The sequence below is a fragment of the Suricata suricatta genome, chromosome 3 (assembly GCF_006229205.1).
Source record: "Suricata suricatta isolate VVHF042 chromosome 3, meerkat_22Aug2017_6uvM2_HiC, whole genome shotgun sequence".
Classification (NCBI taxonomy): Eukaryota; Metazoa; Chordata; class Mammalia; order Carnivora; family Herpestidae; genus Suricata; species Suricata suricatta.
In genome coordinates, this window is record NC_043702.1 from 60,916,668 (window position 1) to 60,944,116 (window position 27,449).

Here is a 27,449-nt window from a genome sequence, read left to right on the forward strand (position 1 = left end):
CCCTTTCTTGTCCCCAGATCTCTATCATTAGTCCCGAGTTGTGGACCCAAGGTCTTTCTCTGGTCAGTTCAGTTTGCTTCCACTCCCAGGTCGGCTTCTCCTTATCCTGTACTTCATCTGCGAAAGTGTTTCACTCGAATTCTGTGCAAGTCTGTTTACTTCAAATCCCCTTGGGGTGGCAGAAGCTGCTTTCCTCCCTTCGCCCTGACCCCCCTAGTGCCGGGCCACTAGGATTTCCCGCTTAGGCACGTTTCCCCAGGCGCAGGCACCCACTCGTCCACCTAGTTTCCCTAAACTGAGCTCGAGGCCAAAGCACAACCCGGATTCTCTGGCTTGGTGATTTATCGTCCCTGGTGCTTGTGATGGGGAGTGGGAGGCCTGGGACCCCAGCTCTGCACTCTGGATCACAGCTTCCCAGAATCTCTGACGCCATCCTCGTAGCTCTATCGGAGGAGCTGCACTCCCTCTGCACAAGATTCCTGCTCTTCTCTGCTGTGTCCCCAACCTGGTCCACGTCCCAGTCCCACCTCTCCTAGCCCCCCTGCCCCCACTCCAAGCACATCTTCTCTGGGATTATTCACCCTTTCTGTATAACACCACAAAGAACAACAGGGCATGTGATTTGATCTTCATACACTTTTCTTGCCCTAGGTCAGGCTGATTACATGCCCAACGCCATTAAGACTTTAGGAGGTTTTGGTTTTGGTTTTGCTGGAAGAGGGGAGTGGAAGGGAGAGGAGAACAAAGTTACACTCTATTCAAATTCCTGATCAGTTAAAGCCTTATAATACTGTGCAATAAAATTTACTTTGCCCTCAACTGGATATTACTTTTTGATAGATCGGAAGGCACTTTAAGTGATTAAAGTGCTTTTTGTCACTATAAATATTAATTACTATGGGTAATTAAAAATGCCCAAAAAATGAAATTCATAGACCTTTCTGGTTGATAGCATGATGGATGTATCAGTTTGTATACGACTAAAAAGAAGATTAAGTAGAAAAATGACTTCTGATGTTTTCAGTGAAAATCTGGCTCAGGCGTCTACTGCCTACATTTCAGGTTGTTAATGTTCCTAACAACTTCCTGAGACATGGATCTGCACAGTGGAATGTATTATGAAAGCCCAATAAAGACTTTAAAAGTATTAATATTAAAAGTTATTTTATTCTGTATGGAAGACTTGTGTACATCATTAACCTTCACAATATGACTTTTCATCTAAACATAAGGGCTACCATTCCCACCTGTCCAATCAGAAAATTCTTGCCCTACTAAAAAGATATTCAACAAGTCTGTCCTGCCCAACTATATTTGTATATACAGCTTGCCTATAGTATTTCTTTGAGGTTTAAAAATTATATGTCACAGATGCAAAAAGAATTTTCAGCAACATTGCAAAACAGGAAAATCATTTATGGTTTCCCAAAGTAAAACTGATTTATGAAGAAAGAGGGGCGTCTTTCTTTGAAAATTACTTCCAGTGAGTTTCAGGGCCCAACCACGATTACCATCACTTTCTCTACACAAATGATCCATTGCAGGCTGCAGTCAATTGCTACACAATTTTTTATACATCAAGGCTTAATGGAAAGAAGTAAGATGAAGAGGAAATATAAATTCAAATTTTCTGTTCATGGTCTAATGGCCTATTATTCAGTCAACTTTCTACATGTAGAAAGCCTTCATTAGCACACCATTAAGGATGACATTAAAACTTCTGATCTGCTCTTCTAGGCTGTAAGTTATGTCTCACATAACAAATTTACCTGAGCTCCTTCAGGTCTGGTATCTCTATCTATAAATATATCTATGTGCTCGTTATATCCTGCCATAGGCGTGCAGTGGTGCAGAGTATTAAAAATGCATGCACCTTGGTTTGAAAAATTCCTTTTTGAGAGTATAAAATTTAATAAATAAAGAAAAAGATGTAGGTGGCAGGACAGTAATGGAATAGACTTTAATTACTCTAATGTCAGACTATTACACACAAAGGAAAATGCCCAGATGTTTCTATCAACACTATGACCTTCCATTCAATAAAGTGTAATCTCCAGGCTGACTTAGGTCATTTTCTGAAAGATGCTGCTACACCACTTCTCTCCATTCCAAAATGTTCCTCTTGAGAAGCATCTGAGGCTCCGTTCTCCCATCCCCAATCTTTACCCATTAAAGGGCATTTGGGGAAGGAGCATAAAGCTGCTTCTCTCTAAATACTCCATTTTAACAGTAAATGTTGGTTTCCAGAACTTTCCATCCAGAGAGATTCATTAGTGTTTAAGGTTCCTCCCACTAGGAAGCTGCTGAGGGTATTCTTTTCATACAGACTAATTGGGAAGTACAAGTTTCATGCCTCTAGATTGGTATATGAAGTTTCCAAATGGACAAGGAGGCAAGAGATTTCAGGCACTGTCTCCTTCTCAACCTTTCCCATCCACCTTGCTCTTGCTTTCAGACCCCAAGCCATCTCTGGCTCAGAGCTCTCTGCTAAGAGCAGTTCTGGCTGTGCATAGAAGGTATGTGAGAAGCCACTACCTCAGAAGGTTGTTGGCTCAGGAGGGAGCTCCTACCCTGAGCTCCTCCACCAAGTATCAGACCTCCTGTCTACCATCCCCTCTCCTGATCGTAGGGGCTCTTGGCCTCCACTCCTGATCCTTTATTCAACCCTCTTCTAACCTGGGCCCATCTCCCTGGGGTCTTATCTGCCAAGGCTCTGCCGAACTTAATCTGTTTTTCCTCATCCCACAGACACTGCCTGACCCCTCACAGGTCTGCTCTGGCCTGTGGGCACATAATCCAGATGATAAAGACATCTAAGTCCCAATCTCTGTTGTGTGACCAGAAAACTGTGTGGCTTCAGGCAAGTGGCTGAATGATCTAAACTCTGTCTCCCTCTGGGTGACACCAGGAGCTGTGCTGGGGCATCACTAGGGTCTCCTAGGATTTCAGAACTCTAGGAACTGCCAGGTCTTTTTCTTTTCTCCCTTTGCTCCCCATCTCTTAACTCAGTTTCAATCAAATAAACAAGAATGCAAAGTGCCGTGACTCACAGGTGGGACTGCATTACCTGTCTGTAAAGATGTCAGCATTTATCTTTATTTGCACCGCATTGTAGTTTACAGAGTAAGGCAGTATGTTCAGAATCTTGTTTTATGCCTGTGTAGCCGGGTTCCCAGCATTTGAAGGGAGCTCCTCCACGTAAGCAGCAGGAAAATGGCCCCTTTTTCCGTTCAAAGAACCAAACCACCATCCTTCTTCTCCTTTCTTGTATATAGTCACAATGTCGCCTGTAAAAATGCACATTTAGTTAGACAAATGGGTCTCTGCCATTTCAGCACAAGCCTGAGCCCAGTTGGTAAAATCATTTTAAGGAGATTCTACTTTCAAGAGGTTACTTGTTAGCGTCAGTCTCTGCACATGATTCACATAAAGCCAAACTTGTTGAACACCTCTGTGTGAAGCAGGCACAATGCAGAGAATATTAAAAAGAATAAGATAACGAGCAACCAAGTTATGCCATAAAATAGAATGGCATTGGGGCGCTTAGGTGGCTCAGCTGCTTAAGTGTCTGACTTCAGCTCAGGTCATGACCTCGTGGTTCCTGGGTTCAGGCCCCACATCGGGCTCTGTGCTGATAGCCCAGAGCCTGGAGCCTGCTTTGGATTCTGTGTCTCCCTCTCTCTCTGCCCCTCTCCTGCTTGTACTCTCTTTCTCAAAAATAAATAAACTTTTTTTTTGAGAGACAGAGCATAAATGGGGGAGGAACAGAGAAAGGGAGTTACACAATCCGAAGCAGGTTCCGTGCTTTGAGCTGGCAGCACAGAGCCTGACGCGGGCCTCGAACTCATGAACCATGAGATCATGACCTGAGCCGAAGTTGGACGCTTAACCAACTGAGCCACTCAAGCGTCTCCCGCAAAAAAAAAATTTTTTTTAAACAGAATTACATTGGATCATATATTCTTCTCATGCTGGATGGCTCACTTCAGATACAGCTTTTCATCAAACTTTTTTTGGTGTCTGTGTGTTAAAGCTTTCTCATGTTGGTGGCCGAGACAGTCTGCTATGGTGACTATTTTATCTCAACTACCAGACTTTTCTTTAGATCAAGATGGCTCCCCTCCATTACATGTGCCAATTTCACAGTCCAAAGTTCCAACTCAAAACTTTGCACAGAAATATAATCCCCATTCAACAATTTTGATAACTTTAATAAAATATCAATTTGAAGACAATACTTTTTAAAACAATGATTCAAATAAATAGAATTCCCAAGAAACACATGGCCCTTCTCTAATTTTCTCTCTTTTAATAAATACCATTCTGATATTAATAACCCTCAAGCTTAACTGTAGATGCCCCAAATACTCTAGCTACATCTTTCCCTTATGAGAAAGAGTCCTTCCTCTCTGGCTGCTTTCTGCACATTAGAGCAGAAACATCCACTTCCTTTAGGATCCAAGAAAGTGCCTTGACCTTGTGCATCCTTCTGGGGTCATATTTTTAGTCTTTCTTTCATTCATTTTCTTCGCCAGTGATTTTCTTTCTTAGGCAAAAGACACCGTCCACATCTACCGCTCTATCTTACCTCACTCATAAATCACTTTTTATTCTTACAGGAGATAATTCTTAGCCTAAGTTCTACCTCCAATGAGTTCTCTCAAGTCAGCAGATCGACACAGTCCACTAATAGGAATTCAAACAAATAATTTAAAATCTTGTTGCCAGCTTCCCTAAGACTCCAATGGCTCCTTTTATTTAAAGAACCCCCACTGAGCCTGGGGGGCTCAGTTAGTTGAGTGTACATCTTCCACTCAGGTTATGATCTCAGCATTGTGAGTTTGAGCCCTACATCAGGCTCTGTGCTGACACCTCAGAGCCTGGAGCCTGTTTCAGATTCTGTATCTCCCTCTCTCTCTCCCTCTCCCCCGCTTACAATCTCTCTCTCTCAAAAATAAATAAACATTAAAAAAATTTTAAATAAATAAAAAAAACCCACTTATGAGATAAAGTATAAGTAGACTTTGCTGCCAACAGAGAACTGAAAATAAAGAAGATAATAAATTTATCGTGTAACTATGTAACTGAAACTCAGGCCCTGGGGTCTAGGTGGCATCTGGGTAATGTGTTTTTTATTCACATGGAAAGTGGGAGTACAGCATTTTATTTACTTACTGCTGTAGGTAACCTTACGATGACGTGATAAAGAACAAAGTGACTTCTCCGACACTGCCAGCTTTTAGGTAAAGGCAACATTGATTTAAGATGAACAGAGGAGAGGGTCTACTATATTTCCTTTTTTCTAATCTCTATTTCTTTCTGAACTGGAAGACAAAGTAGTTGCTGGAAGAAATCTGACCGACAAACTGAAAAGGAAGCCACCATTAACCAATAGCAAATACATGGTGTCCCTGTGGTATGACTGCAAAACCCCTCATGACTTCCTGTTGGCTCTGGGCGCCATGTCCTGCCTGTAGGTAAACGGTTCTCTCCTATAACACAACTCTTTCTCACGAACCATTTCATTTCCAGATCTCTACTTCAGCTTTCGCACCCAAATATTGTTGCCAAGCAGACCCACAAGGAAAGCTGAGGCTAGTGGCTGCTATTTAACGCTGAGGTCTCAATAACCCATGACAGCATACCTTTCCATGTTCATCAAAACTCTGCGATACGGAGAAAAGGGTTGTTTCCTTAGATTGGCCATAAAACGCTTTTCTAAGGGATAAGTAGGAGAAACATTAAGCTGGAAGTCCTCTGACCTGGGTCTAGAATTCAAGCTGACCCTAAGCCATGAGAAGAAGTCATTTCACATTCTTGTGTGTTTAATTTTCTGAAAAAGAAAAAGGTGAGGCTACCTTTCTAGTAACTTTCCATTACTGACATTCCCAGGTTAGCGCGGTGATAAAAAGCAGGCGTCTGGGTTTCTGAGATCAAAGCATGCTCTACCACTTCCTGAAACTTCAGCCAAAGTACTTAACCTTTCTATGCCTCAGTCTCCTCGACAATAAAATGGGAATAAATAATAATACCTACCTCATTAAATGGACCAATGTGCTTGTAGCACTGTCCAGCACTGAGTAAACACTGAATAAATGTTAGCTATTTTTATTATGCGACTCTTATTTTTGATGTGCTTTATCTTATTTTTTAAAGAAAGGTCGTGATAAACCTGAAATGATTTGATGTTGTGGTAACTTTTAAGGCTGTTGTAACAAAGGTAGGAGTTTTAGTCAAATTAGATGGGAAGGCAATCAAACTATTTAAAAATGATTCTTACCTTTTTCCAAATTCAGTTCATCATCTTGTCTGGCCTGAAAAGAATATAAAGCCTTGCAAAGACCACTGCCAAGCTGGGCCACACCCGAGGCTGAAAGTTGAATCCAGTCATAATTAGTAACGCTGTGTCAGTAGGCAAAGTGCGTATGATGGGAAGCTCTTTAGCTATGAATGGTAAGGCACCGAGATGAACTATACTGTACCTTCTCATATTATACATTTTTTCCTCCACCCTCCACTTTTTGAGTCCTTTCCACATTTTGGATAACATCTGCACTGAAAGCTACAAATACCAACAAATTAAGCAGTCCTAACTGAAATGCAAATTTCTTTGCACTGATATAGAGCCAAAGGATTCTGAAAATAAAATGTAAATGTAGCAATGTGCTTTACCAATAGAACCTGACCCCAAATTATTGTGGGCATAGGATTACCTGCAGATGAAGCACTCGGGATTCTCTGCCCAGCAGAAGATGCCCTGCTCACCTTCATTCGAAAAGGCCGAGATATTTTCACATAACTATGTGTCTGTTGCTGTTTAAATAGTAAAAAAAAAAAAAAAAAAAAAGTTATTTTTAATAACACTGTCATCAAAAGTATTTATTAGAAGTAACTCTTCCCCAGCCGTTTTCCTCAGGATTTTTTTTTTAACTTTTGGGGGGAAAGTATAAATGAATTATTTAACACTTAAAAACTGTACTGTAAAGCTTTCTTGTTGCTAAAGCCTTAATATTTTCAGAATTAGACAATTACTGTATTTTATAGCCTGTGTTTGCAATTCTGACATGCACCTCAAGGTCAAATAATAACTTTTACAGCATTACTTCTACAAATTCAACTTAAAAAAAATTTTTTTTTAATGTTTTATTTTTAAGATAGAGACAGAGCATGAGCAGGGAGGGGTAGAGAGAGAGGGAGACACAGAATCCGAAGCAGGCTCCAGGCTCTGAGCTGTGAGCACAGAGCACGACGCAGGGCTCGAACTCAACGATCGTGAGATCATGACCTGAGCTGAAGTCGGAGGCTTAACCAACTGAGCCACCCAGGTGCCCCCTACAAATTCAACTTTAATTGGCTTTAATGCACGTGAAATTGCCCTGACTCAGTCTGCCATGATTGAGACCCTTTGAAAGCTCTGAGTTTCACGGGAAGAGAAAGGTCCCCTTATCACAAGACGGTCACAGCTCCCCCTTCTGACAGGAAATGGAAAACAGCTGCAGGATACTCAGGGACCCAGGTATGTTCACGCGCTCGTCATCCATTCTTCGAGTGGATCAGCGGGAAAACACACAGGTGTGAATTTTTTAAATTACACTCACACTTTATCCACACCACATACTATGTGAAATGGATGGGACTAGAGCATGTCACAAAATCTTACAATTTAGGCACATGGAAATTTTATTCTGAAAGCATGTTCAAAGAATAAAGTTAAGGTGTGAGGGGGAAGAAGGACTCCAAAGAATTATTAGCTCATGTTTGGTCCACAAAGAATGTCTTCATTCGTGATTGAATCTTGATATTGCACCCAAAAGGAATAAAAAATAAATTTTTTGTAAAATTCCACAATTGGGATTTGGGGCATATGGCACATATAATTCATAACAGCCTTCCCCCCCCCATACTCCTTGAAGCCACTCCACACAGCAAACCCAGTCATGAAATTACAACCAAATCTCTTAAAAGCTTTACCTTTTCTTTCCACCTGAAGATGGAGTTACTGCAGGGATGGTTGGGTTGAGGTCTTTGCTCAAGCTCTGCTAGCACTGATGACAGTTTGTAGGAGTTTGCTTGCAAAAGGTCTAGTTTCAAATTGGTCTGTGGATACATCATTTGGCCATGTGAGTAAATTTCCAGAAAATGAGGTATAATTGGATGGATAAAGGGATATCAGGATAACTTCCAATATTACAAAGAGGTCTAGAAAGGTACACATTCAACTTCATGCAGATATGCACAAAAAATGCTAAATGGAGCAAAAAATGGAACTTTACGTAGTTTAAAGGAAAGGCTTCGTTGTTAAGCGCACCTCATTCTGGACTCTTCTCTACAGGGTAAGCCAGAAAGTTTGAGAGATACATTACTCAGTATAGATATATTACTCAGTATTTTGTGGCAACAAGTAGCTTTACTCTGAGCTATTTTCTTCTGAGCAGTGAGAAGCAGAATAATAAGTGGGCCTTGAAGAATGGCAGATGAACATTGTGCTCAGTATCGTGAACACAACTGAACTTGTATCAATAGAATTAAACTGGAAATGGTGTGAGATGGGTTTTGCTGCTGCTGCTGCTGTTAGTGTTTTTCTTAAAAAGATGAGGTCTTGATTCATTCATCAGGTGTAGGAAAGTGGATGGACCTCGAGGGTGTCATGCTGAGTGAAGTAAGTCAGGCAGAGAAGGACAGATACCATATGTTTGCACTCATAGGTCTAGCAGGAGAACAGGATAAACCTAATGGAGGACCAGGGGGAGGGGAAGAGGGAGAGAGAGTTGGGGAGAGAGAGGGACGCAAAACTTGAGAGACTATTGAATACTGATAATGAACTGAGGGTTGAAGGGGGAGGGGGAGAGGAGGAAAGAGGGTGGTGGTGGTGGAGGAGGGCACTTGTGGGGAAGAGCACTGGGTGTAGTATGGAAACCAATTTGACAATAAACTATTTTAAAAAAAGATATGTAATTAACATAATAGCATTCATTAAGAGCAAAAAAACAAAAAAAGATGAGGTCTTATATTACCCCAAAAGTTTGCAGTAACACTTCTGGAAACTGAATGTTCTGGAGTATTTGAGTGTAAAAATAAGTGAAGCTAGTGGTGCCTAGGTGGCTCAAGCCATTAAGCACCCTGACTTTTGATTTCAGTTCAGGTCATGATCTCAGTTTGCCAGTTTGAGCCCCACATCAGGCTCTCTGCTGACAGCGTGGAGCCTGCTTGGGATTCTCTGTCTCCTCTTTCTGCCCCTCCTTCACTTTCTCTCTCTCTAGCTCTCTCCCTCTCTCTGTCTCACAAACACACAAGTAAATAAATAAACATCTAAAAAATAAAGCTAAAGATACACTCCTAGTTCTTAATTTGACCTCCTGTTCTCCATTTGACCTTGAACTAGAAACTTCATAATAACTTCTTTGTTAAGCCATGTTCAGTTAGAGTAAATCAAATAACAGAATGTAAACATTGGAAGGGGCCTGCTTATCTAATCTCTTCCTGACCATTATTTCTCCCTTTTCCTCATCTCCGGCATGGGGATTCCTAACCCTAACTTCCCTGCCAAGGGACCGCAACACCTCCAGTTGGACTGAACTGAACTGAACACCTCTGATCAATTGCATCGTGGGACAGGCTTACCTAAGATGAGAACAAAACCCCCACATACCTTCTACTATTAGACCTAGTCTGCATCTGAAAGCCTCATAGGGCAAGCGTCCTTTCTCCTTGAACATTATCAACGTCCTTGCTTCAAATATGGCACTAGAAGGACCAAGAGTCAAGGAGTTGGGAAGAATTTAAATGAAACGGAGTTTCCTCTTGCAAGAAACCTTCCCTGAGTAACACGAAGTCTAACTGTATCCCTCCACTGGATGCAACCAAGTTACACGGATATTTGCCATCCACTGCTCAAGGGTTCATATTCGCTCCATCATAAAGACCATGACCTCAGGGGTCAGACCCTCTCAGATCGTGCACCCTCCACTGTGGGTCAGGCCAGTGTGTACCCAGATGATCCCAATACATGTTTTATGCTGGTAATGACGATCACAAAATTCTATGCAAGAACAACCAAAGAAATAAATTTATAACTTAACACCATCATGAAATGGTACATAGGACTTTATTTTGGTAAATATTATTTGCATGGAATTAGAAAACCAAACATTTTGCACTATCACAGAAAATGTTCTACAGACTGCTTTATACGTTCGTAAAAACTATAGCCATGCGTCACTGCAAGTGTGTTAGAGCTCTGTTTCCAAGTGAACAGAATTCAGGCCTTTCTTTTCACTAAGAGTGTTAGGTTTGTTTTTATAACAGCACCTGCTCTAAAGGAAGCCTCTGCTAAACAATAGATTAAACTGTACCTAGCAGTATCTGTCTCCTTTCACGAAAGAACTGTTGAAATTGCCTGTTTGGACAGAATTATTAGGTACCTGCTTTCAAGAGAGTGAGTTAGGCTAGGTACAAGGTAGGGCCAGCTGGCCCGCCTTCCCGCATCCTTCAAAACATTGCTAAAGATTTCTCTCTTCCTGAATTCGTCTCCGATTAACCCCAGTCAACTTCCTATCTCTCTGATCATAGCAGAAAACCTGTATCTAGCACTCATAGTGCATAGTACCTGTTTGTCTTTGTTCCTATCTAGAATTCACAGCCCTCTGCTAACCTCTCTTTCACCGTGGCCTCCTCTGAATCGACAGCATTGACCCTCACTCCCCACAAATGCCTGCGGGCCACTGTGGTCCAGGCTCCTGGCAAAAAGGCTAAGAGATGTCTCTCCCTGCCCTCTCCGGACAGCACCTCCCCTCCCCTCAAAACAACCTCAGCCTCTGAAGTTTTGTCCCTTTTTCTCAGGAGCTTCTGCCACACATCCCAGACGACCCTCTTCCTTCTGTGCCTCGCATCTGTCTTCTCTCCTGTTGTTTTCAGAAGACCCTGAGGTTAGCTGGGGGTCAGTGGAAAACGGGATCTTCATGGTCACCAGGTTTTCAGCGCTCCTCTGTGCGCTGTACTGACATTTTCTAACTAATGCTATATCCTCACAAGAACCCTTTGAGGTAGGACCAATATCCCCATTTTACAGATGAGAAAACTAAAGTCCCAAGTCCCTGTAAGTGGCAGGTTAGCTCCAGATACAGAGCTTTCTGAACGCAGGCCCTGCTTTTTTTTTCTTCTTTTTTTATTACTTTTCTTAACTGGGTTAAAGTACACACGGTTTCCAGACCTTGATGGAATCATTCTATTTTGGGGAATTCTATTTTAGGCACAATTCTTTTCCAGGATGGACACTAAAGGAAACATTTCTAAGTAGTTGAATTTTTCCTGATCCCTCAAACTGCTGTCCAGGAGGTGACCATAGAGGCTCTCTTACTAGCTTTTTCTGTGTCATGAGAAAAGGAAGGCAAAGAGAGGTCAAACCGGCCCCCAAAACAAGCATTCTAAAAATAACTCTTTCATCATTAAATCTAGGAAGGTGAACTCTGCAAATATTTACCTCGTCCATTAAGGCTGCAGTGATTCTTTGGCTCTCTGTGTCGGAGAAGGTGGAGTCGCTGGAGGAGGATTGCAGCATTTGTTCCAAACCTGGCAAAGAAATGATTCCCTCAGCCACCGCTGTCCATCCTGCCCTGGCGGGACACAGGTGAGAGGGGCAGCCAGGGACCCTGCGCCCAGAGGTGGTGCCAGGAGGACCCAATGCTGGAGTCGCTTTCTGACTTAGTTGTTACTAAATTTTACTGAACCAGTGGCCTGTACCTTCATTTAATGAAATCTGAGAAATGCTGGAGTTTAAAAATATCTTGATTATTATTTTGCAAGATGAGCTTCCGAATCCTGTGGACCCGGGCCGTGGTCCATTCCCAACACTTCCCACAGCGTTAGGCTCTCCCTCACTACGGTATTTAGGTTTCTAAACATTTCACTCTCTTGGATTTCCTGACAGGGATTACATTTCAATGGGTTGCTTTGGTCCACAGAAGATAAGCTCCAAGTTCCAGAATCACAAGTGTGGGGTTGTTTTTATTAACTGTATCGCTTTAGAGCTGCTTCACATTCTGACATACCTAACTTCTTCACGTGGAAGGATAGTTTGAAAAGATAGTTTGGAAAGAAACAAACAAGAAAACCAAAAGCTGTGTGCACAGGAGGTTTGCCGTGTTTTAAACCAAACAAATTGTCCCTCATTACAGCCAATTTCAGAAACACGGCAATATGCTGACTTTCTGGAAATGGGGACACAGTGCTTCTATAGCTCTCTCAAATAGACCAAGCTGTCATCTTCAGTCTGTTTGTGCTCCCCTTTCTTCTTTCCCATTTTTCTTTATTCACACAAATTAGGTTTGACATAGGATTCTTTAAATGAGATGGTCCCTGACCCAGTTGGCAAAAGTGGAATCACCCTAACTCTGAATGAAATCTCCGAGTAGGACACGTATCTGGCCATCCACAGATAAAATTACACACCTGCCCGGTCTCTTGAGGCTTTTTCGATATCTTTTTGCAGTCTCAGGAGTTTTGATTTTATTGAAGACTCTTGTCGCTCTTTATTCATTGCATTGTTAAGATCTTCTTCCTTTAGGGAGAAATAAAAGGATGCTTAACAATTTCAGGGGAAAAACAGTAAGGCTTGCTCCTCCCGGCTGTACTGAGACTTTCCCTGACAACTGTATTTAATATTAACTGGACAGGAGGAAAAGAGCAAAAAGAATAATAATAAAAGCAGGATAACCCTGGTTTATACAGATTGCTCTGCTTGCTCTAGGCCTGCTTACTATGAAAATATCCTGTCCACTTGTCAGTACACAGCTGAGTACTTTCCTTAATAGAACACATCATTGTTGGAGGAAGAGCTTTACTATAGTCATTTCATAGTTTCTTGATACATAAACCAGTTTGTTGGATACATATTGCTCCCTATTTGTCTTTGTTCCAGTTAGAGTTCTTTCAATGTCCAACGTAGCATCGTGTGTTTGCCTCGAGCCAGGAGTGGACAAATATTTGCTGCGTTCTGCTCTGCGTTGGCTGGCTGTTGGGGACACGTGAGCTCTTCCCAGAATGGGTCTCTAATTTAGTCAGGCCTTGAAGCACAGCACCAAGAGACCTAGCAATTCTAGGTCACATTCACTCATGAATGGTGCAGACAGGAATGCGTGATTCAGTGAGTGCCAAGGCATGAAAGTTTCAAGGAGCCAGAAGACTTCACTAGGATTTTTCAGTCAAGGGGAAGGAAGGCAAAGGGTGCCCGGGCAGGAGGAATGGCTCAAGCAAAAGAACAGAGGGAGGACTGCAAACAAACAAACAAACAAAACGTATCAGGGATAAACAGAGCAGCCAGTTGCTTGTGCAAACATAGTGGAAGGAAAAGTTATCTTTGTAGTTTAGGCCAGATTTTGGGGCTGAAATAGAGATTTTATCCTATAAAATGTGAGAAACTAATAACGACACCTGAGTTTTCACATACAATATTTCAATGGCTGAATGGGAAAAAAAGGGGATGTTAGGGTCAGGTGGGGATGTGGCTGAACATGAGTGAGCAGAGGGATGGGGACCCGTGGAGAAAGAGGGGACACCAATGACTGAAGGTGGCAGTTGAGGAGTCAAGACTTCTATGATATGGAAAGAGAAAATCTGGGATCCTGCAAGTTGGTGGAGAGATCAGATTTAGATAGATTATCATGAAGAAAGGGAGGCATGAGAATTTAGAGCAAAGCAAACAGGCTTTATAGAAATAATGAGGTCTAGATAAAAATGTTTATATATTATGAATTACATATTATACAAGCCTATATTTTTATTACATGTGATTCTTACAACAACTGTATGGTTTTATTTTCCTCATTTTACCTGTGACACTCAGAGACATAAATGAAGGCCCAAAAGAAACAGGCCCAAATGAAACCCCGCTCCACTGAGTCCCAGTTCTCTTCCCCATCTGCTTCCCCCACAGTGGCTGTCATGCCCTCACCTGAGCCCCAGTGGAACTGCGTGGCTGCCCACCTCCAACCCTCAGGCCTTTCTTGTTGGAGTAACGCACATCACACTCTGCCTCCCATGCCAGGCTAAGGCTTCATTTGGATCATCTGTGGACACCTGTTGTTTACAAATGTATTTCTAGAGACAGATCACTACTAGATCAATTTGAGGCAAGAATACTGCTGTCTGTTAACTTTCTTAAATTTGTCCTTCTCTTCCAAAGATTTTGGAAAGAAGATCAATACCAAAGGTGGCATATGAAACTTCAGATACAACTTCTAAGCATGGTCTTATGGTAACCTTACCAATATTTTCACACTGGTCACTAGCCCCTCACTATCTGGTGTGTCTTACCCTAGTCCATGTACATTTCTCAGCACTAGATGTAAATCAGTCTACACTTATTGCCAATGTCTATAAAGTCAGAATTTGGGGATGTTTTGCTTTGAGGATACTGAGAAAATCCCATTTACACATTTGGAGAATCAATCCATTCACTTAGACAACCGATATGTAGTTGTTAGTTTTGGTACACTGAAGTTCCATAGAAACCCAAAGTTTCCATGGGCATGGCAATTAAAGATAAACTGTCATGGCCGCCTCCTTACATATCACTAGAAGCCTAATCACATTTTCAAGAAGAATGACCCTTAGTTTATCAGCAGTTTAGCCAATAGGGGTATTTTTTAAAGAGAATAACAAATATATTTTATTGTACATTTTCCCATCTAAGAAGTCACCTACCCTCTTTAGAAGGATTCAAAAAAACAAAACAAAGAACAGCACTTCTTCCCCCCCACCCCCCATCAAATCTTCCTTTCCATTCCCATGGCTTCCTTTGTTATTGTTCTGAGCTGAATTGCTATTGCTAATTCACTTCACCTTTGCCCAGGTTAAAAAATAAAAGATTTGATTAAAGAAATAGATGGTCACTTACTGCTGTTTGGAAAGTAGGGAGGGATTAAACTAGTCAGGAGTCATTGCTGTGCCCAATCTGAATGGCTTTCCCCCTCCCTTATCTCTTGTTCCCTGCACAGGAGTCCTGGGGTGTTGACTTCAGCTACACTTTTAATCCTATAGGAGGACATGACCAGTAGGCTAGCTCTCTAGACAGGGAGAAATGAACCCTCCCAGTCCAGCCTTTAAAGTCTGGATGAAAGATAGCAGAGCGCCCAGGGAGGAGCTAGCAGAAACTCCTCCTGCAGATTTTGGTAACTAATGATCAGCTCCTAGAACACTGCAATTAAGGCTGCCAAGAGGGGAGCAGAACACAAAATCTTTGAGGAGTGACCCAAGAAGACAAAGAACTTACCCCAAGATAACAAAGAGATTAGGTAACTGATCAGTTTTTAGCAAGTTTCATATAATAGTAGAATTACCCAAATGCCCTCAAAATAAGCTTCTATACTATGGTTCAAGATTTTCAAAGGCAAAGACCATGAAGAATGTTGATAATGATTCCCACATTCAAGGAATCATGCCTTTGTACAATCTCTTCCATGTAAACATGGGCCATACTTATTGACTTGGTTTTAACAAAAACAATACTAAGAGATGTCACTTATGACATTAGCTTATGAAGACTACACTTCCGTCTTGGACACTCTAGCTTGGTCTCTTTTAGTTCACCAGTTCTGGGGGAAGAGACGTATTGTGACATATTGTGAACTCCCCATATGTGGAGAGACCTAAATGACAAGGAGCTGGTGTCTCCAGCCACCAGTCAGTGGGGACTGAAGGTTAGCCATCAGCCTCATAGCTCAGAAGCAGGTCACCTCCCAGGAGAGCCTTGACGTATCTGCACTCCTGGCTGACACCTTGAGGGTGAAGCCACACCGAGATTCCTGACCCACAGAAACTAGGAGATAATAAATGTTTGTTTTAACCAGTTATGTTTGGGGGTAATTGTTGTGCAGCTCTAGACTTACAGATCATGAAACACGTCTGCCTGGCATTATTCTTATATAAAAGACTGAGTATAAAAATTCAGTCTAGAATCTCCTTTGACTTTCTTCTCTTCCAGAGAACACCAAAGACATATTTCTATTGCCGAGTTTGTAAACCACATATTGTTTTTTATTTATACAGACTATGAAAAATCAATACTTTCATTTACAATTGCTCTCAATTTTTCTTACAAAATGAATCCCTCAATATATGACTAAGGTTCCCCATTAATGGAACTTCTTTCCTTTCCATACTTACAAAGTAATCAGTTAATAGGAATTCAGATTTATTTTCTGTGGATGAAACTGCAGTTTCTTCCATGAGAGCCTGGATGTCTTTTTCAACATCTATCTTGCTGACGGCACAGTGAATCTGCGTGTGGCACTGCAAAGCCAAGAGAGCAGAACAAGGTTACTGAAGAATGTTTCCTGCCGGTTCTTACCACGCATATCAGAAATAGATAAACCTTTACTACTCACTGTGGTCAGGGTTTGGCCAAAAACAGATATATGCTGGCTGTACTGGTTTAAGTTATTGTATAAAAGTTTAATTCTTTCCTTCTCCAGCTCCAGGATGCTCTGAAAAGGTTGGGAAATGATGTAAGTCTGGGCAGTTGTTGTGCAAAACTAATATTACCCACTAAGCGCTGACACACCCAAAGAAAGTCTAAGTGAACTGTCATGTTAGTGCCTCTTGTTTATGTCACATCCAAGCTGCAGTGGGGGGACTGGTGTATTTCCTGTTTATCCTCATTTAGGATTGGTTTCCCTCACATACGTTCCCCAGGCTGTTTTGGCCAGAAAGGCCTATCGGCTGATGTTTTGGATTACCTGACATTCACAAAGAAAGGGGAGAAAGGAATCACTTAAAAAGCATCTGTGAGTTCTAGAGGAGAATGAAACCAAGGAAAACCCATATGCATATCTTGGAAGTACATTTAGATGCTAAATATTTTTAGAACTGTTTATAGTATATACAAGGCCTTCTGCTAGTCTCTGCATGGGCAGGTGAGCTGAAGGAAACTTTTTGACAAGAGCAGAACAGCAAAGTCTGATCAACTCATAATCCTGGCCTAGAGTTCGGCCTTGCGAGGCGGGTTGGGGTGGGGGGACTCAAGAACACTGTGTGAAGGTGGAACCATAGCCTCTCCACTTTGCGTGGAATAATAAAAATTCTACTCTTAGAGTTTCATAGCTTTTACCTAGGAAGGGTAAACAAAGGGATGTCACATTTCCTTTGTTAGTCATTAAGATTTTAGAAAAAGTTAGTTATTAGATTTTTGCCACTCACTGCTGACTGAGCTGCTGACTGGTCGTTTTGAGGGAGTGCAGGGCAGGCCAGCAGCTAGGCATTGTGTGAGAGCTGGGCCAGATGGGATTCTTGGCCGCGTGGAGGGGTGGGAGGCTGCTGGGTGTGTGCGCAGAGGACTTTGGGCTTTGACAGAGGTGGCAGGTGCCCAAGACCACATGCTTTTCATCTCATCTTTGTAAGGACGAGGCCTGCGCATCCCTCCTCTGTCCAGAGGTCAGGTTGGTTGCTCTCATGCCTGCCATGCCACCCAACTCCATGCCACACAATAAAGAAGACTCAGAAATAGTCTTTCATGAAGAGTGCTTTGGGCAAATTGGTGGGTAGCATTTCCATAAGAAGTAGGAAGGTCAAGTCCTTTTCAAGGCCTTTGGTAGGGTGGGAGTTGTGGGGGAGAGAGAGTCACAAAGATCATTAGGTTCTCTCATCTACCTCTCTAGGCATATCTCCAGGGTATCCTGGCCTACTACAGCATGGTGGTCCTTTATATCCCTGCGGTAGACTGCATTCACATTCAGTTGTTATTTTATCTATGGTGTATAGTCACTTTAAACCTTTTTAAAAATGTATTTACATTTTTTTAATTGTGGCAAAACTTGCATAACATAAAACTTACCATTTTAACTACTTTGTAAAAAAATTTTTTTAATGTGTATTTATTTTTGAGAGACAGAGAGAGACAGAGCATGAGTGGAGGAGGGGCAGAGAGAGAGGGAGACACAGAATCCGAAGCAGGCTCCAGGCTCTGAGCCATTAGCACAGAGTCCGATGCAGGGCTCAGACTCATGAGCCGTGAGATCATGACCTGAGCTGAAGTCGGACGCTTAACAGACTGAGCCCCCCAGACGCCCCTGAACCACTCTTAAGTGTACACAGTAGTGTCATTAAGTACATTCACACCGTTGTGCAATGGTGTGCATAGGTCTCATCCACCTCCAGAACTTTTTGCATCTTGCAAAAGTGAAACTCTTTACCCATTAAACCAAATTCCCATACCCCTTCCCACATCCCCCTTGGCGATCTTCATTCTACTTTAATTCTTCTATGAATTTGACTACCCTAGGTATCTCATATAAGAGGAATCATATGTTTGTCCTTTTGTGTCTGGCTTATTTCACCTCGCATAAAGTCTTCAATGTTCACCCATGTTGCAGCATGTGACAGAATCCCTTTCCTTTTTAAGGTTGAATAATATTCCATTCTATATGTATATCAGGTTTTGTTTATTGGTATATAATCATTTTAACACTGCTATTAAATGCAAGTAGTAAAAAGCTAGGCACCAATTATGAAAATTTATGCCAATCACATGCAAATTTCAATTCTGTACCAAGTGTCCTGACATTTGAAGCAAGAAGCCAGAGCTCTGCTCCCCCATGACCACATCTTTGTTGAGTCAGAAGCTGTACAACTTTTGTAAGTCAGAGTGAGCTAAATGCCTTTGTTTCTGTTCTTGGTCTCCTGAGTCTTTCTTCACTCTTGCCAGGCACCAGCCATGTGAAAGTGGTTGTGTGCCCTCAGTCTCCCAGATATAGGATTAAAGACCAGAAGAGAGGCACCTGGGTGGCTTAGTCTGTTGAGCGTCCAACTTCGGCTTAGGTCATGATCTCACGGTTTGTGGGTTTGAGCCCCGCATCAGGCTCTGTGCTGACAGCTAGCTCAGAGCCTGGAACCTGTCTTCAGATTCTGTGTCTCCCTCTCTCTCTGACCCTCCCCTGCTCACACTGTCTGTCTCTCTCTCTCTCTCAAAAATAAATAAAACATTAAAAAAAACAAAGACACAGAAGAGTAGCCTATCCAATGTATTGCTTCTTCCAAGGACAGAGATCTATGCTTCCTAAGCAATAAATAGGACAAATTCTGCTCAGTTACTTGACCAGAACTCAATCATTTGAACTGGAACCATCTTCAAAAAGAGACTTTACACCTTAGAGAAAGCTTTAGAAAAACAGCTCTTCTAGTTTCACACTGTGAACAAAGAACAGGAGAAAAAAACAAAAGCCAGGAGTTAAGGACACATTGTATCCTAGTGGGCAGCTGTTTCCTTATTTTGGCAAATGCTGAGCCGCCAGCTTCAATCTGAGACGAGAACAACCAGTATCTCTTGGTGGTGATGATAATGGCTAAGGGATTTTAATTACTTTTCAGGGAAATCATTAAAATGATCTATGTTTGCTCATGAAAAGAGGCAGAAATAAATTCCACTGTGCAAAGGGGAAATCCATATCTCATCTAATGAATTATTGTTTTCCATTATCTTTTTATTTTTGTATAAAGTGGGTGGTAGAAAAGCAAAATACTCTGCAAGACCTGACACTGTCCTGGGCTTTTACAACAGTGTGTACGTGAGAGTGTGGTCACAGTTAGCAGATTTGGAGCCTGTCTGGGGCCCAGGCTTTGTGACAATTTATCCTCTTCATTCATTCTTTTCAGTGCTGCTGTCCTGGCTTCTTGTCTGCATGAACAAAGGAATTTGGATGGACTTCATCTAAATTGCTTTCATAAAGTGATCAAAGAAATCTCATGTTCTTTCTAGAGCAAGAACTCTCAAATTTTAGTATGCATAGCAATCACCCAGATCCCTTCCTAAAACCATTGAGAGGTTGTGATTCATCCCATTTAGGGATGATTCCACTCAGGAATTGGAATTTTAACAAGCAAACTAGCTGCTTTGAGACATTGTCTTAGAACTATGAAGGGCCACAAACAAATTAATTTAAAAACTGTTTATAAGTCTTCTACCCAGAGATAACTCGTTAGCATATTGATGTATTTCAGTCCATGTAGGTATGCATGTATGTACGATTTTATCTTTCTAGTTATCTATCAAGTTAGTCAAATTTGTATCCTGGTTTTTCACTTAACATTATCCAAAAGCAATTTTTTATGTTGTTAGTCTCTAAAAACAGCATTTAATATAGATTTTTTGTGGGACTGCATATAGCGTATTTGATTCATTTAGGCATCCTCTTAATGTTAGCTGGTTCAATTGTTTCCTCCCTTTTGTTTATAATGTATTTTGAGAAGAAATTGGGTTGTTTTTCAGCTATTTTCTCAAGATGGATTTATAGGAAAAAATTATGTTTTTCAACATAAGGAGAGGATTGGGACCTATTGTCTTAAGACAACCATTGTTTGTATGCCTTCTGAGTGATCTCTGTCCCCCTGCGTCTACATTGGCACCGGTTACCACCCTTGGGAGAACGGGGAAAACAGTCATTCACATTATGTTCTGTGTTCTGTGGTTCAGATGAACAATACTGGTTGAGAAAGTGAACATTTAATCTAAAATAATTCCCTGAGTAAGTTCTGTTAGTATCAAATATTTGGCTCACTGTAATTTTTACTAGCGTGGCTATTATTTTCCAAAATATATTAAAGATTATTTCTACCAGCTGAACTGTTTTTTCTTGGAAGATAGGAAATACGGCTTGAACATAGTATGATTATAAATAATAAGACTAATTTTACATGTGGTTTGTGGAATTGGTTTTATTACTTCATAACCACACTTGAAACTTCATATTTCTCAGGATCTAGTAAACTGCCTCAAATACAGTTCAGTGAATGTTCTCTGAAAGAATCTGTAAATCTAATTTGGAGAGTAAGAAGGGGTAAGAGGATACATTATAGGACATTTGAATGAATTCTTATACCCCAGTTGTACAAAAGATTGGTGGGAGAATGGAGGAAAACATGAAGCTGAGCAACACTTGTCACATTTCACATCCCACACATATAATAAAATTCCCCTTTAATTGCACCCAACCCACTTTTGTTATTTGTCTTTATGAATATAACATTCTACTCCTGAGTTTGTATACAGTAATGTAAACACAATGATATGTGAGTCAGCAACTTGTTGGTGCGGACTGAGTATATACAAGTCAAAGGAATACAAAGTAAGGGTACCAATAAGCCGGGACACAAGAAGGGTGAAAAGAAATCTTTCTTTTCCTTATGGAGATTCTGATTATGACATAGATTCTTTCTTATATTTTTTTAAAATAAATGTTTATTCATTTTGAGAGGGAGAGATAGAGCGTGAGTGGGGGATGGGCAGAGAGAGAGAGAAAGAGAGAATCCCAAGCAGGCTCTGCACTGTTAGTGCAGAGTCTAACGTGGACTCGAACCCACAAACCATGAGATCATGACCTAAGCCAAAATCAAGAGTCAGAGGCTTAGCTGACTTAGCCACCCAGGTGCCCTGCCTTAGATTCTAATAAAAAACCTCGAGTCTTAAATATTTTTAAAGCTGAGTTGAAAGAAACTAAAAAAAAACAAAAACAGACTTTAAGTATAATGAACAGTTATATTAGTTCCAGGAGTACAATATAGTGATCCAAAGACTCTATACACGAGTCAGTGCTCATCATAAGTGTACTCCTCACTTATAGGGAACTTCACCTATTTACCCCCCAACCACGTCCACTCTGGCAACCCCAACTTGTTCTCTATATTTAAGAGTCTGTGTTTTTGGTTGTCTGCAAAGATATCTTTCAAAATATAAATAAGTGTGTATCTTGTCACCATGAGAGACTTTATAAATAAAGAAGATCCTTTCCGTGATGCTTCAAGAGAAAAGCTGGGGCTGCTGGAAGGGGGCTGGTCCAGAGGAGAGGTGTAGGAAGACCCTAATAGGAAGAAAGAAAACTTAGAAAAAAAGGAAAGAGAGACCTAGTGAGAACCTCTGAAAAGATAAGTAATAGCAGCACCTAAGACATTCTGACGGCCCGCTGGATGCCATCCCAGGTAAAATCATAATTGTCCTCCATTGCTTCGATTAGAGAGGAGAGAAGGGTGGAAACACGGAGACGTATTTTTCTCATCACCCTTGAAGGGTGTCTGGAAGATGGAAGGGGAGCAGCAATTTCTTTCTCATAATCTATCAGGGCTCCCAAGGAAGCCAGCCTCTGTGGAGAAGCCACAAGGCCACTGAGAAGTCCTGGTGGATGAAGCAAGACCAGAGCCAGGTTAGAAGTCCAGGTTTCAGATGGATCAGGTTGGAAATTAAATCCTTGGCCCTTTCTTACCATCTTCTTGTAAAACCTAGTCAACAAAAGCAAGGAGAGTAGTAGGACCCTATGCTTGAAGGTGTAAATTAAAGTAGGGTTTATTCTCATGTCTTCCTCTCTGGCCTAATTTTTGTCTCTCCTTTAATTTCCCCGTTCTTCCCTAACTGCATCTATCCTACCTTGAAAGTGGAATAGCAAGAGATTAAACACAGCTTTTCCTTTTCTGCTTGCCCAGCTGCTGTTAGTGCAGAAGCAGAAAGTAGAGGTTAAGTCCACGGCATCAGATTGCCTAGATTGACTCTTGTCATCTTGGGCAAGTTCCTTCATGTCTCTCAGCCTCCACTCCCTTACTATAAATTGAGAATAAAATTATGACCTATTCCTAATGTTGTGATGAATTCAAATATAACGCAGTGGATGTACTTAGCCCAGTGCCTGTCCGTAAGCAGCACCTGTGACACGTTGGCCATTATCAGCTGCACATTTCTGTGCTTATCAAACTGTATCGTGATTGCCTCTTTTTGCAACTGTACCTTGCTTTAAATAGTTTTTTTAACTTAAAATGTGGGGAAAAAATTAACCCAAACATTCATGTTCTTAGTACCCAGAATTGAAAATTATTTAAGTTGGTCATATTTATGTTGACTTTAAAAACAGAGAGGTAAGCTATTCAGATATACAGTAGTTGGAGTAACTTTTAAGTCTGGGTGTTGTGTTTTGTTCTGTTGTCCTCTGCTAGACTGTCTACAAGTGATGTAGCTGTATGTGGCCGCACTATTGAATTCCCATTTCCCTCCTCCAACATACATTCAGTCTGTATGGATAAGTTTACAAACACACACATAAAAACACTGTCATTTGGAGTGTGCATTTTTCAAATGCTTTAATTTACATTAAGCGTATAAATAGCATGTTTCTTTTCTTCAACATTATGTTTGTTGAGGTTAAATTGTGTTTAAATGTAGTTTTAATTATTATTTATTGCTAGATATTATATTAGTCTACTTTCTAAATTAGAGCACATTTTTAGAGTCATTCCTCTAGTGAAAGGTATGAAGGCTATGTACAATTTTTTCTTACTATGCCATTTAAACCTGTTCTGCAATGGACATTGTTATACATAATGGTATACAGGTATAGATTTTCATAGGATATATGCCTATGAGGGGAACTGCATGTTGCAAATGTATGCACATTTTAAGTTTTGTAGATACCATCAAATTATTCTCCCTAGAGAGAGACAAGAATTCTTGTTTCCCAGACATTCTTTTTGGCAGTACATGGCATTGCTAGTTTTTAATTTTTCCCAAATGATTGAGCATCTTTTCATATGTTTGTTGGTAACTTTGATTTTCCCTTTTGTGAATTGCTTGTTCACACATTTTAATTTTTATTGGATGATTTGCCACAATTCTTTCTTTAGATGTCTTCCTTGCTGCTAACTGTACACATCCCAAGTTGAGATGGTACTTTCATAGTTGCTCCGGTGCCTGTCACAGAGCCTGGCATACAAAGGGACCCCAAAGTGATTACTGTATAAATCTGCCTCAGGCCTAAAACTCATTTCTGAGTACCTAATACTTTACTTTGACAGCACTTTTTGAGGCTAGCTGAGTGCTACTGTGTCCATTGAGAATTAGATTCTGGCCAATGACACTCAATAAATATTCACTGATTATTTTATCCATGGAGAAATGGAAACAATTAGAAGTTATGTGGTTTGTTCAAAGTCACCATTAGAGTGAGGGTTCTAGTCAAGGACAGAGATCATCAGGTCCTGTAGCTGCAGGTCTGACCTTCATTTTCAAGGCCTCACAGAGCTCCATGGAAGAGGAAAAAAACGTGAGCATAGAACTCACCTGGTAACAGTTTTCTAGAGTGTTTTCCCACTTCAGTCTGGTAGCACAGCCAGCCATGTTTTTTTGGTAATAACTTTCATCTTCTTTTGCCAACTTCTCAGTCGATTTTTTCAGTTTACTGAGGAGCTGAAGGAAAAGGTCAGTGCCACATACTCATTAACACATTTATCAAGGCCTTTTGTAATTCCAGGTAAAGAGTTGTGTACATCCCAATGAGACATTTCTCAACTTCCAGCTAAAGTCATAGACGGTAACTAGAGATGACAAAATCAAAGATCTTTCTCAGAAAAAAGAGGTATCAGAGCTGAAAGGAAACATAAGGGCCTTTCAATATAATTCTTTCTTTTTAAAGTTTATTGATTTATTTTGAGAGAGAAGGAGAGAACAGGGGAGGGGCAGAGAGAGAAGACTCCCAAGCAGGCTCCACATTGTCAGCACGGAGCCTGAGGCAGGGCTCAAACTCATGAACCGTGAGATCATGACCTGAGCTAAAAATCAAGAGTCATATGCTTAATCAACTGACCCACCCAGGCGTCCCTCCTTCAATTTTTCACAGGAGGAAGTTGAGGTCCTTAAATGTGATGTGATGTCCCCATAGGAAGTTCACCAAAACAATGACAGGTGAGGGGAAATGAGCAGATTAAAAACCTCCAGCTCAAGACTGTCACCCACTAATGATTCCTGTACTCTTATTGGTAAATCCTTGTGCATTTCTTACCAGGACAGGTAGAGATTATGCAAGCATGTAGTTTTAGAACTGGATCACCGGTGAGGAGCCTGAGGCCGACGTTAATGTTCACTATAAGTTATGCATGGCTCGCCAGGCGCTTTTCCCTCCTCCTCCTCCCCAGCGATCTGCTTCTCCACAAAGAGCCCCTTCTCGCCCACCACCAAAAGTGGCTATCCAACTATGAAGTCTTCTTAATCAAAGTGATAAAAAACTCTGTACCAAGGTAACTGAAATTGATTCTCAAAACGCTCAGACAAGTAATTCCACATCTTTCAGAACAGAGGAAGTTGGGTTAACACGAATGATTCTCAAACTTGAATATGCCTAGGATGGACCTGGGTGCTTATAAAACTGCAGATTTTCAGGATCCCACAGGTGCCAATACTGACTCTTTAGTTCTGTAATGGGATTGGGAAATCTGGATTTCACCACCTCTCCAGGTAATTCTGATGCAAATGGTCCTCAAACCACAGTTGAAGGGCTACCAAAGATCCCTGGAACTTAAGCAGTTTAGGAGTTTCAAGGACAGAGACAAAGACTTTTAAAAATGACCTTCTTTATGTTTAAGAACATTTTGACTAATGTTTCAGTAATAAAGAACATTCATTCAAAATGGTGAATATTATACCACTCACTTTATTATTCCAGTTGATATGCTAGCCATTCAACTGTCCCTCGGCTCTGATGTATGACTTACACAGGACACATTTTGTTTTGTATATCAAGTGTAATGAACCACATTTATCTATGGAAACATGAGCTTGTGAGCTTTAACCTGATAACAATATAGTGAAAAGGCTGGAAGTGTGCCATGGCTGTACTTTGCCTTAGATTCTTACTGAGAATGCTCACATCCCTGGCAATGAGAATGAAGCCACTTTTGAGATGGCTCCTCACTTTCATCAGCCTCCACTAGAAAGCAATTGACTAGAAGTTTCCCCTCAGCTAATTTACAACAAATAACCCCAAATAGATATAAAAGAAGAATGTAGACTTTTATATTCTTATTTAAGGAAATTCTCAGAAATTTTTACCAAAAATCTGTCAGATAGTGAAGGCTTTTTTTTCCTTCTCTAAGAATGAACATCTCATTAATTTCTTCATCAAACACTTACTGAGGGCCACAGTATGTCATGTACTGGGCTCTGGGACTAGAAAAGGAAACCAGGTAGTCTCCGCCTCTAGTCAGAGACCCACAGGGCCTGTGTGATCCAGCCTGGAATGATATAAAGATTAGGTATCACTGGGGTGCCAGGAGGGGCACCTAAACTAGTGCAGTAGAAAAATTCAAGAAGTATTTCACTTAGGAGGTAGAACAGCAAGGTTATGTTAACTGGCAATATTCAAAAGACATAGAAAATACAGGAATAGAGAATATATTTGGTAAAGGAAAATAATGGCTCCAATCTTGGATGTTGCGTTTGAGGTGCCAGAAGGCAATTTAGAGACTGGCTGGGCTGGAGATATAAGTTTGGGTATGATCACCATAGATACGGTAGTTCAAGCTTTGAGAGTGTATTTGCTGAGTACTGGTTATTTGTCAAGTACCTGATTTTGAGAATACTGTGTGGGACCCTGGAAATAGAATGCTGAATGAAACAGAATGAGTCCCAAGAGAGAAATCATCAGGAAAAGCAATATAAAAAGGTCAGACAGAAAAAGAGAAGTCCATAAAGGAGCTTAAGAAAAAATTGCCAGAAAGAAAAAAAACAAAAGAGTAAGATACTGCTGAAGTTAAGAAAATGTTGACGCATCTGGGTGGCTAAGCTGGTGGAGTGTCTGACTTTGACTCAAATCATGATCTCGTGGTTTGTGAGTTCAAGGCCTGCATTGGGCTCTGTGCTGACAGCTCAGAGCCTAGAGTCTGCTAAGGATTCTGTGTCTCCTCTCTCCCTCTGCCCCTTCCCTGCTCATTCTCTCTCTCTATCTCCCCCGCCTCCCTCTCTCAAAAATAAACACTAAAAAAATTTTTAAAAGAGACTTTTTTTTAGAAAGCAGAAGTCAACAATGCTTAATGCTTCTAAGAAGTTAAATAAAGTAAGAACCGGAAAGTACACATTGGCTTTAGCAACAAGGATGACATTGTTTTCCAGGCAAGAACACTCTTAGTAGAACTGGGGGGAAGCCTGATTGGTATGGTTTGAGGAGTGAATCAGGAGGTGAGAAATTGGAGACAGAGCACAGACAATCCTTTCAATAAATATTATTGTAAAAAGGAGAGATGATTTAAAAAATCTGGGGAGGAACAGGAACAGGGTGACAAAAAGGTGATTCCCTGCTTCTTCCCAGTCTCCCAAGACGGGGTGGGGAAGGACGTGTTGACTGACGAGAAGTGGCTATTAGGAGTATGTCCACGATACAGGAGAAAGGGAAACAGTCAAGAGAAGCATCTCTGAGAGGCAGAATGGGATGGGAATCCAAGCACATGAAGAACTGGCCGGGCCAATCGCACATATGACTCTAGTAGGCAGGTGGCTGAGCTGATTTTCATTTACTCTGTGAGGAAGGAGGCGAGAGAGTCAGTCTGCTCAGATAGGTGGCGAGGATGGAGGTGGGAGAAGAAGGGAGACTTAGATCAGCTTCTGCTGAGAACAAGGACTGCTGAGCAGGAAAACAGGAAGAACTGCCGCGCAG

At 41.2% G+C, this 27,449-nt stretch overlaps 1 protein-coding gene across 5 annotated transcripts in view; it reads right to left on the reverse strand.

Moving 5' to 3' along the window:
- Window positions 1-1,147: 1,147 nt before the first annotated feature.
- The window catches only part of NOSTRIN (nitric oxide synthase trafficking), a 58,405-nt gene continuing 32,103 nt past the window's right edge, over window positions 1,148-27,449 (reverse strand). For 4 of the 5 annotated variants that reach the window (XM_029932988.1, XM_029932986.1, XM_029932987.1 and 1 more), the window contains 9 exons: window positions 24,086-24,211; window positions 16,383-16,481; window positions 16,162-16,287; window positions 12,448-12,556; window positions 11,480-11,568; window positions 7,972-8,097; window positions 6,714-6,813; window positions 6,281-6,370; window positions 1,148-3,287 (listed from right to left, as the gene is read on the reverse strand). In XM_029932988.1, the coding sequence (XP_029788848.1) occupies window positions 3,151-3,287; window positions 6,281-6,370; window positions 6,714-6,813; window positions 7,972-8,097; window positions 11,480-11,568; window positions 12,448-12,556; window positions 16,162-16,287; window positions 16,383-16,481; window positions 24,086-24,211 (1,002 nt within the window). In that variant the 3' untranslated portion in view covers window positions 1,148-3,150. The remainder of the gene's footprint in view (window positions 3,288-6,280; window positions 6,371-6,713; window positions 6,814-7,971; window positions 8,098-11,479; window positions 11,569-12,447; window positions 12,557-16,161; window positions 16,288-16,382; window positions 16,482-24,085; window positions 24,212-27,449) is intronic. The other variant, XM_029932989.1, reaches the window with a different exon arrangement.